General features: G+C 34.1%; 2 protein-coding genes across 2 annotated transcripts; both read left to right on the top strand.

Annotated features, from left to right (window-relative positions):
• The first annotated feature begins 1,467 nt into the window (after positions 1–1,467).
• On the top strand, positions 1,468–4,579 carry TRIADDRAFT_64065 (expressed hypothetical protein). The gene is made up of 9 exons (XM_002114235.1): positions 1,468–1,566; positions 1,693–1,737; positions 2,728–2,853; positions 2,948–3,214; positions 3,336–3,433; positions 3,500–3,607; positions 3,701–3,764; positions 3,911–4,002; positions 4,096–4,579. Exons 1-9 carry the CDS (start codon positions 1,513–1,515, stop codon positions 4,148–4,150), a joined length of 909 nt encoding a protein of 302 aa, XP_002114271.1. The 5' UTR covers positions 1,468–1,512; the 3' UTR covers positions 4,151–4,579.
• A 1,074-nt stretch (positions 4,580–5,653) lies between these two features.
• TRIADDRAFT_57904 (uncharacterized protein) lies at positions 5,654–10,995 on the top strand (the record flags this gene model as incomplete). The annotated part of the gene is made up of 15 exons (XM_002114234.1): positions 5,654–5,671; positions 7,645–7,699; positions 8,072–8,215; positions 8,307–8,383; positions 8,452–8,505; positions 8,576–8,616; positions 8,709–8,772; positions 8,852–8,911; positions 9,026–9,044; positions 9,171–9,196; positions 9,326–9,404; positions 9,471–9,538; positions 9,625–9,708; positions 9,789–9,857; positions 10,933–10,995. The coding sequence occupies 15 exons, from the start codon at positions 5,654–5,656 to the stop codon at positions 10,993–10,995; spliced, it is 921 nt and encodes a 306-aa protein (XP_002114270.1).
• Positions 10,996–11,257: the final 262 nt, after the last annotated feature.

The following is an 11,257-nucleotide window of genomic DNA, read 5'->3' as shown; positions in this document are numbered from 1 at the left end:
ATGTAATTGCGGTATTAAGCTCAGAAATTATTAACATCTAGAACGTACTCGTGTATACAGCAGAGTGATCTACTCGTCGTATTACTGAATTTGCACTGCCGTAATTTATGAACTCAACATCTCTATATTCATTAGTTAAGGTTAAGAGTTTCTGTTGATTGCAACTCGCATACTCATAGGTACCGTATCTATGATGAGGTTTAGTTTTATGGGATTTGAATATCCCTTGCCGAAATATATTAATCAAAGAACGTAGCGGCTACGTACATGCTAAAGCGATATAAAACCAATGGGGAGCCAATATACCGCAGGGACTTCTCGATATATAAAATAAGAGAAGAAAACCGCCCATTGTTGTGATTTTGTAAATACTGTATACAATCCATACGTATCCTGCTCATATAAATTGTAAAGGTAAGCAGCACAATTTTTATTAATTCTCCTTTAGAAAATACTGCACATATTTTTATTTCGTATTTTTCACTTGATTCTTTCGATAATTGGACTGTACACAGCATTAGCAGCTATACAGGGTACTGTAACTTGCTGGTCAGCATTTCTACTGTAAAATGTGCCCGCACAGTATGCCACACATAGAAATACAACTTTTGGCTAAATAAAGTACAGTATCGGCAATATTCTATTTGGGGTCTACGAAGACTTAAAAATGTCTACTGTAGTAGACTACGTCATCATCAATTTCTACGTGAAAGTTGACAATTTATTATCGTATATGATTGGAGGACCCAAATTCACACCCGTAACTCTATCGGCGTTTATTTATTTACCGTACTGTAGTACTGTACTGCACTGCACGGTGATTGTGATCTAATTTTACTTATCGGGAAGCATAGAGGTAAAAGAAACAGCCACTATTTTATGTTTTGCATTTACCTCTATGCGCAAAATGGCAGTTGAAAGCGAAGCAGCTATGCTCACTAGACTATCGTATCCAAGCTCTTCCAATTTAGTAGTACTGTACTGTACACTGTACAGTATATTGTACTGTGAACAGCAATCTTGTTTAATAGTCCACTAGAGTATTGTGTATGATACTGGACTGCACGCCATATTTATTCGATTGTACAGTACAATGTAATACCATACAGTATTATTGATTGAGTGTAGTACAGCACACTATACCGTACGAACCTTTCATACGGTTGAAAGTACTGTACTGTACGGAGTATCACTGTAAACTGGCAGTCAATACTGTACATTACCTTTACATTGCGCATGACACGACGTAATGTTACTAAAAATAGCATTGTTTCTGATCCACTTCCAAATTGACCAAACATAGTGAGGCGGATCGGAACAATAGTGTACTGTATGGTGAGTAATGCGTGTATGTGTGTTCTTGTCTGTTGTGCTGTAATAAGAGCAAACAAACCGTACGATACCGAAGGCTAGGTATAAAACGACTCCGTCACTGAACCTGCTTTTATAATTTGGCCTTTTTTTTGTCTTGATCAAAACTTCTACCGCTTCTTTACTAATTTCGTATTGAAAATGTCTTCTCTTTACCCTTCATTGGAAGATATGAAAGTGGATCAAATGATCCAGGTAAATGAAAAATGGTACTTGTTATGCTTGAGAGAAAAATGTTTATTATCTGGAATAGTATTTCAAGCGTATGCAAGTCTTACGTTTTTTATTGATCTATTTTCGTTTCCTCATCTTTACTAAAAGGCTCAAGCTGCTGTGAACGCTGCTCAACAGGCCCCAGCTCCTCCGGTATGCTTTTTGACCATTTTTTATTGATAGAAATAATCACTTAATTGGAGTAGTGAAGAAGATGTTGATCTTCTCACGATATCTCATCATCAAGTATAGAGTTGTAATGTGATTTTTACTGTTGCGTAGACTCCTTACACTGTATTTTGTGAGTTGTAGAGAATACTGTTTTAGAATTTATTTAAGCCTCATTAAAAGGACGTGGGAATATGAAATCAACATTGACTCGAAAACTTGGATCCTTTAAAGTTATTGTGCATGTCGTGCTTAATTACTAAAACCCCACATCTGAAACCCTTTAGTGGTTACTAGAATAATTATTGATCAGTGATTTCTTGTAATTTTTAACTGTAACCAAAGGCATAAGTGTAGACGGGACGATTTTTTTAGTGGATAAAACTTCCATTAGAAGGCTACTTCGCTGTTTACTGTACAGTTTGCTTTATTGTATTACTTGGATCAGCATTGATCCCATTACCCTTTCCAAGGACTAGTCTCTTTCTAGTAGTCGTTGCCTTTTCCTAGGAATAGCATTTTATTGCTGTGATTACATAGTGTTGGTTATTTTGGATTGCGTAGCTACGAGATGTGCGGTACACTAGAGTGACTAGATTTGAGCAAGGTTCCGAAAGACATGAGATACTGCATGGACACTTGTACCAGTAGTACAGTAAATTGACTGAATAATAACCTTATTCAGTACAGTACAGTACAGTCACAGTATGTAACTCGTTATTAATGACGTCATATATTAAGGTTTATGTCTTGTGGGTGGGGTATGCTATACGGTATGACCCTTTGCGATACTGTTTTAAACACCCTACTGTTGCTTACTTGAGGTGCTAATTTTAAAAGTGTAAAGACGTATATAAGTCCTATGGAACGCTATATGTATATGTAATTATTAACACTCCCGGTCTACGACTGTATAAAATTCGTATGGAATTGAGGTTATAAAAGTAAAAAAATTCATTTTCTTCTATTTTAAAGGCTCTTCCTGCTGGTCAGGCACCAATTCCTGGTAGCATCCCAACCAATCGGACTCCAAGCTTGTATCCATCGCTTCAGGAATACATGGGTCTCGATTTGACTAATGTCCCACCAGAAGTTCAACAGGTAGATTTTAGACCGTTTTTTGCAGAGTATTATCAACTGTTAGAAGTAAGTATCATAATACGCGTATTAAAAAACTATATTGGATATCTTGCAGCAAATGCTACCAACCAACGTCAATAACCAAGTGGCCGTTCCAGCAAACACGAACCGACAAGTTGTTGCTCCAGTTAGCGGAGATGCTGTCGGTATTAGAAGGGCTGAGGTTAAACAAGGTATCCGCATGGTAATCCTTGCTAAAGACAACAAGAACAAGCTTGGGTTGAGGGTTCGTAACGTCAATAATGGAATCTTTGTGCAATTTGTAAGTGCAAATTCTGCAGCTGCCATGGGTGGCCTTCGTTTTGGTGACCAAATTTTGCAGGTAACTTGATCAATTATATATTCAATGATACAGCTAATGAACATATTGTATTTACCACGTATGCGTGATTTATCATAACCTCGTATCTTCATATCGACTGTTTATCGTATAACGTATATAGATCAATGGTCAAAATTTAGCTGGTCTCAGTACTGACAAAGCTATGAAATTTTTCAAAAATGCTACTTCAGATAGAATTGAACTTGCAGTAAGAGATAGGTAAGGGTTAATATCATGATATTAATCGGTGGCTATAGTTATTAATTATTTTTTTTTGTTGCTTAGGCCTTTTGAACGTACAATCACCTTACAAAAGAATAGCGATGGTAATATCGGTTTTGTTTTCAAGAATGGAAAGGTGACTCACATCGTGAAAGATTCATCAGCTGCCAGGTAGTTCTAGTTTTGAAGCTATTAAGTAATTGCTTACATCCAAGGTATAAGCCAATGGAATGTAGCTAAGAAAGTCTTTTTCTTCAATTTCAGAAATGGTATCTTGACAGAACATAATCTAGTCGAAGTTGACGGTCAAAATGTTGTTGGTATGAAGGTTCGTATTACCATCTAATGGTAGTGTTAAATTTTCAAATTGATACTGTAGATCTTGGTCTAGATCACTAATGTGCAACCTATGAAAGGCTTCATAGTTTTTTAATGACATTAACGAGAAGGTATCTTCTTTATTTTTCAACTTAGGATAAAGATATTGGTAAGATTTTCCAAGCATGTGGTCGCACCGTAACCGTTACCATTATACCAACTTTCATCTTTGATCATATAATGAAACAGTAAGTCTAAGCCATTAACTTATTGATGTTCAATTTTAACACCTATAAATATGATAATCTTAGTAATAAATGTTTGTTTTATATTAATTGAAGCATGGCATCAAGCCTTGTCAAGAAGCAAATGGATCACTCAATCCCTGAAATATAATTTTTCCCGCCGCCGTTGTTATATGCTGTTCCTGCAGAAATGGATATACAGTAGATCTATTATGATAGTGTTAGAAATTTTTATCCGGAGAAATGCAGGATAGTTTAGTTTAACCTCTGTAAATGGCTCATACAATGGAACCGATCTTATATACAGTAACTGATAAATTTTTTGGATTATATATTAACTTTTAATATATATGAGTAACAATCTTGATAATTACCTTTATAGATAGAATACGCGTATACTGTATTGAGTACTCAGTATAATGCAGTAACGCTCAGGTTGCTATCGTGCTAGGTTATTAGTAGGTAGTGACAGTATTATATACGTAGATTACAGTATGTCATTACACTGTCTGGTACCAGCTGTACAAGTATGTTATGTACCGCGCACTATAATGTATAATACAACTTTGAACCAATAAAGTCTAATAAATCTTGAAAATTGATAGTGTACTGTATTTTATTTGTGTGGATAATGTATCAATATTGCGTTTGTGGATTCCTGTAAATTTTACAGTTAGTTAATGGCCATGGGGATATTATTCATTAGGAATTACTACAGCATGCATGACTCCATTGGGACAAGTTTTAAGTTTCAAGCAATTATGTACCCTAGTAAAGTAAATAGTAATATCGTATCAATCACCGATTTCAAGTCTTGGTAGTTCCTACAATACAGTATGCAGTGCACCATAGCGTATAGCCGTGATGTCCAATTTTAGTCTATCAACAATGCTAAATAGAATTCTCAGCTAGATAAACTTGCAATGTCACAGATTCACAGTTACCTCTTGACCTTAAAGATCACACGTGGTTGAATAGAGTCCATTCTCTAATGCACTATACTGTACTGGCGTAACCCAGAACGCTTTTTGACCTAGATTCGTAATATAGTATTGTATTTTAATACAGTATGTAGGAATTTAATATTCGATAGAACACGAGCAAGAGATTAAGGATACAAGTATGAGGCTAAAATAAAAGTTACGGAATGATGATTATGAAAGCGAAGCAGCACAAACTAGAAAGGAAAATTCAACTTTTTCCCTTTTGATTGACTGATTCGAATTGATTTATGTACAGTACATGTACATTACATTATAATTAATTATTATTATATAATCAACTGTCGAGTACTGTTGAGTGAGGCTTGATACAGCTACAGTTACAGTACTGTACACTGTAATATACGGTGTAATACACTGTACTGTACAGTACTATACTGTACAGTACTGTACAACTGTCTACAGTACTGCAGGAGTACTGTACAGTACAGTGTACAGTACATGTCATACTGTACTGTACTGTACTGTACGCTCTCGCAAAAGCCGCCGAGCCCTGGTCTGCCTGATTGCTAAACAAAGAGGTTTGGCGCAAAAACACCAAGTAATCTTTGAATTATATACGTAGACGTATATGATGATTAATTAGAATTTGGATTTCCCAACATCAAGAAAAGCGACTGTTGATTCTCAAAGAAATACCGATACACTACAATATGTCGACAGATAATACCGTAAGTATTGATGATATAATGCGTGTGTCTATACAGTACATACATTATGGAGGTTGCAGCTCTTTCACTCTCTTTGCGATAGCTAGTGCAGTTCCAAGACGTTTATGTAACGGCTTTATTCCTCGAATTGGCATTGAACACAATACTGTTGTAGACCTATGGACAGTGAAACCATCCAAATGAGTTCAATAAAAATGTCGAGGCTGCTGATTCTATATCAGGTGCTAACTGACAAGATACCACGAGATGTCAGACACCGCTATAAGCATTTGTTGCCTGTGTAGTATTATGCACGATACACTACGTAGGAGTCTCGGACAACTTCTACAATTCTATCGCTACCATTTTTACAGTAGTTTGCAATCGGACCTGTAAACAATCATTTACTAATGGTGGACATACTGTACAGTAGTTAATTACATCAAATAGGCCAGTGTCCAATTCTAAACTATTGTAGTCTACTGTAGATAGCTTACTGTAGGTTGCACGTAAACACACTAACTCATTCAGCAACTATTCAATCTAATATGGACTGTATTGTCACCAATTTGGATCCCCTTTGCACAAGAGTATTATCAACCCAATTCATATTCTTAAACTGTTCTAGCTTTAGCGAGTAGTCTATGTACTATCTTCTGATACTTAGATCAATTTTCACGTTATTAGATTCTTCCAGCAGTTTAGTGGATGTAGCATGATAGTTACGGAATGATAATTAATGTTTTTCGAATTCAATAAAGTTATGGGCTTGTACAGTATACTGGTCTGACGTGATACTGTACGCTTAGCCTTGAGCAATGACAGTCATCTAAATTGAAATTGATATGATACCCTATACATTGTACGTATACGGGTATATTGAAATAGAATCGATGATTTATCTGTAATTTAAATAATTATTTTCACATATAGGTTACCCTCATAAAGCGGTGTACGTATAATACTAGTACAATTATAGCTTTTGGCACTGCTCGATTTCGATACTATATTAAGGGAATGCGCTAGCATTTAAAAATTATTATATACACAGTACTTCGCAATATGCTAATGTACTGTACATAGCTACAATAGTACTCGTATGACGTATTTTTGCTCACTAAATAGTACTACTGTGCCAGCTATTAAAGGAATTAAAGGAAATTCTAGCCTGAAATATTATTACTCAACAATAGTTGTTTAATAAAGAAGCGTACAAATAGCACCATACTTTGTAGTAGATCAGTCTGTCTTTAATTGACGCTAAACACGAATAAATATCTAAAGGGCGTTATAACGGATGTGCTAACAGCTTCATCAGCTTTGTGCACTATTTAAACTAAAAGTGACATGTTATAAATGAAAATATAATGATATATTGCGTTTAGGCAATCAGTTAGTAATCGTGCGTACTCTTATATAAATATACTCTGGTTGCTGCTATCACATAGATAAAACCCTTATAGATGTAGTATTGAAGATAATCTTTGTAATTGTTGGTGACTGTTGTTAAATTGTAACGATACTGATATTAGTACTAAAAGCACCAGATGTAACGAATACGTTATCGTTTCGAGTGATAAGTATTTGATACGTTCCAACATATAGCTTCCTTACTGCATTAAAAGAAAGACAATTATACCTGATGTAACTGCACTGAATTATTCTACTAGAGGGAATCACTAAATATTAACTAAAAAATTGCCATGCATATCTTAAGAAATGCCGTGCAATGATTGTAGATAATAAGATTTCAGGTTAAAACTCCTATAGCATACTACCGAAGATTGCATGAAATAGATTTTTCATTACAGTTAATTACCCCTATGAGATGTTTGAGAATTTTTGAATCTGTCATACTTACAAAATCCTGTTACAATATATGAAGTTCGTGAATTGAGTTGCATGATATGATTTGTGGAATCATATAAATATTAGCAAGTTAATGTAATAATTTATCGGATCATACCCGTACTTTATTCGTGTCGTTGATATAGGCTGCGACTAAGACCAAGGATGAAATCGAAACCTCAGAAGCTAATGAAGATTCCGGTATGGTTGTCTTTTGAATGCAGTCTGTATTCTTAATTATAATTACTTACGACACGTTCAATTGACCTACGCGTGCCTACTGATATTTAAGGTGTCAGCGAGAATGGCGACGATAACACCAAACATTTAGGTTGGTAATGATTTATTTATTAATATTTAACTTGGTTTACTCACTCAAGATTTCACTCTTATCAAAGATAATATTAAAGTAAACATATTGCATATATTTCAAGTCGAAATCTTATTAGTATCAAGGTTTTAAATGCCATGATGATATTTAGTTATTGCATACCTAATATTCAGTAAGAGGTATGCTGATTCCCGAATGCATTGAAATTTTAAATTACGATTTGATGCTATTTTATTTGGTAGGTATTTACGACAAACCTCTAATTCAGGAAGGTGCTCGAGTACGCAAAACAACGGATCGGCTACATTTAAAAATTCCTGTTAAAGTCAAAACTAAAATCGATTTTTCTACTGGCAAAGGCGAACGTCTCGGAGATATTTCACAAAGTATTGCTGGAAATGCATGATTTATTATGACATAAATTAATATAGGAAGGTTTTATTTTTTTAACTTATCTTATGGCTTCAATTTATGTAGTCGAAACTGCGGTAACAGGTTCTAAGGCAGATACCTTAAAACCTTTACATAGACTACTATTTGGTCGCCCTGGATCGGTAAGCTGTGCTTTTTAGCCCGTATTTGGTTCGATAGCTTAATCGCATCGTTTCGCTCTTTAATTTAGGCTACTGAAGTGAAAAGAAATATTCGAGATTTCCGAGGATTCAACTTTGACACTGTAAGAGATATATGTATGTATACACTTATTTATCATGAATGATCATTACAATGACTTCTTTGACCTTTAGACTAGTGATGAATATCAAACAAAAGAGAAAATGTTATCAAAGTAAGTCAACTTTAACGACTGCAAATAGTCTTGCTATCTCATAGGGAAGCACTAGTTAAGACACTAGAGTTAATCTAATCGTTATCGTTAAGAATGACATCTTCCGATCTACGAAATTTGTGTGGCATAATATGTGTTCAACGCGGTGCTTCAAAGGTATAAACTAGTCATAAATTAGCCTACCATATCATCTTTATATCGTATAACTGCAATTTAATAAAATATATTTATCAAGGTCGAAATGATAGAACATATAATGGAATTTTTGCTTGTACCGTCTAGCTCAGGCGCTCAGGTAACAGTAAGCAAAGTTATCCCTATTAATTACTCAACGAAAGTGTTACAATCTTAATTGCAATATGTTGATTCTTAAGAAAAAAATAATTTAACAAATCTTTATTAATTTTAGGGTTCAACTAGAAGCTCAGGTAGTGGTCAGCTAAACTTATATTGTAACAAATTTTACTTTTAACATGCGTATTATTGGTTGAGATTTGTAAGCACTTCTATTATGGTCAATGAAAATTTTTCGCATTTTACGTATCTTTTGATAGGGAAAAAACCGAAACGTCCCAAAACGGTATGGGTATTGTTACTAATCTAAAGCGTTGAAATATCTGTGATAATTAGTTGTAACTCTATTGTTGTTTAATGGTATAAATTTTATTGATTTAATTACTTAAAGAAGTTTACATTTAATATTTAATAGGCTAAGAAGCCTCCTCGGAAAGAAAAGCAGATCAAGACGAAATCCCCAACCAAGAAGAAGAAAAGAAAGGCAAAGACGGGTTTGTGTACCAACATTAGTGCTTCTGAAATGTAATCTCTTAAATAAATTCGTGAACATTTTATAGTTGTGGATGACTTTGATAGTTCGGATGAAGAGCCGCTAGCAAAGAAGATGAAAAAAGATCCGCCGACAGTACGTTAGTTTTGTGGTGCTAGATGTAGTCGAAACTAAATATGCTGTAAAATTTATTTTTATCAATTTAAACAATGTTATAACAGGATAGCGAAATCGAAGCTGCAATTACAAAATTGTTAGATGGTGCTGACTTACAAAATGTTACGATAAAGTCTGTTTGTCGGGAGGTAGGAAATTATTAAGGTTCATTTTAAACTCTCCGTGTGAAAATAATTTCTTTTGGACGTTCTTTTATGTGACTATGAAGTTGCTGGAAGAATTCCCCGATATTGATATTTCATCTCAAAAAGACTTTATTAAATCTACTATTTTTTCAGTAAGTATGAAGGATAAATACGATTAACACGATATTTTTATTGTAGTATTGCGTTATATTGTATAATACCTATAATTCTTTTATTTCTCAGATCATTAATTGAGCGTAGAAGCTAGCTATCCGTTTCTTTACCTGCAAGTGTTAACTCACAATAAGTATTTCGATATATTATTATCAGCATTATTCATGGTGATATTATAGGTTACGTTAAATTTTCCTGCAATTTTTTTACATGATCTTATTATGTGTTTAGTGAGTGTCACTAAAATTGTTCGATTTGCATGTTACACTTCTTAGAGCTATCTTTTATTTGCTGCAGATATCATGTTTCAATACTTATTAGCAAAGGTTTATATGTTTCCTCGTTAAGGTTCTTTATAAAGGGGATTAGTTAGTCTTTTTTCTTCCATTCTACAACTGTGATTTAATACATGTATATCTTTCCATTAATTTCTTACTGCTTGTGGCAATTGGCCACTTAGAAATTTTATTATTGTACAGAATACGATATTACTGATCATACATGTAGTTTAGATTAAGATTCAGAGATAAAAGTATACCGGAAAAAACGCAGTACCTCCAGCTAACTCATCATCTCTTATTATCCATCATACTGTGGATTTGTTGACTTCTATGATTTATTACCGTCCGCTTGCATTAAATAACTGTGTTGGTGTCAGTTACTGAATACGTTAATTACTGTAAGCCACGATGTAAGTGTCTTCGTAAAATTAATAAATCATAATGTATCCTCTACGATGTCGGTAGCTTTAACAGAGCATTAAATCGCTTAGAAGAACTAAGAGTAACAACGTCCTTTCTTTATAAAGACTTAATTATCGTGTTACTAACACCTAGGACTAACGAGTTCGAGAGTCCTTGCTAGTAATTGTATGGGCAGTTTAACTAGAGAAAGTTATTGAGAAGACTTCACCTAAGTAATTATTTTTGTAACTTCGTGTGTCTATGTTATTTCTATCAGTATAAAGACCGATATGAGAGGGCTCTAGTTTATTCGTTTAGGGCTTATATGTTATAAAAAAAACTTTACAATATATTTGTATCTGATACGTAGAATAATTTGGCTACGACTATACCAAGTGATTACACTCGTACAAGTCCCATGTCGGTTATGTAGTACATATGCGTACATGTGTATCCTTAGAATAATCAATATTCGACTTTATTTTATAGTGACTTCAGTATCAGTATTTGTGATAGTAATATCACAAAACTGCTCTGTATAAAATAAATTTTAGATCTACTTGTTGAAGAGATCTTACAGTATAGTTAATTCGAAGTTTAGATTATCTTAATTACTTCGCAGTTATTATATCTTTAACAACAATGTCGTTATTTATGCAATAAAGGAAAGAATCTGTATAATATAAATTCGAAAT

This window comes from Trichoplax adhaerens, genomic scaffold (genome assembly GCF_000150275.1).
Source record: "Trichoplax adhaerens TRIADscaffold_7 genomic scaffold, whole genome shotgun sequence".
Classification (NCBI taxonomy): domain Eukaryota; kingdom Metazoa; phylum Placozoa; class Uniplacotomia; order Trichoplacea; family Trichoplacidae; genus Trichoplax; species Trichoplax adhaerens.
This window is presented reverse-complemented; position numbering and strand designations above follow the sequence as displayed.

Bases quoted from the DNA above. Each gene is read 5' to 3' on its own strand.
- TRIADDRAFT_64065 (XM_002114235.1), top strand. From the start codon at position 1,513: ATGTCTTCTCTTTACCCTTCATTGGAAGATATGAAAGTGGATCAAATG. The intron at 1,738-2,727 runs GTATGCTTTTTG...TCTATTTTAAAG, and splicing joins AACAGGCCCCAGCTCCTCCG to GCTCTTCCTGCTGGTCAGGC. The intron at 3,765-3,910 runs GTTCGTATTACC...TTTTCAACTTAG, and splicing joins AAAATGTTGTTGGTATGAAG to GATAAAGATATTGGTAAGAT.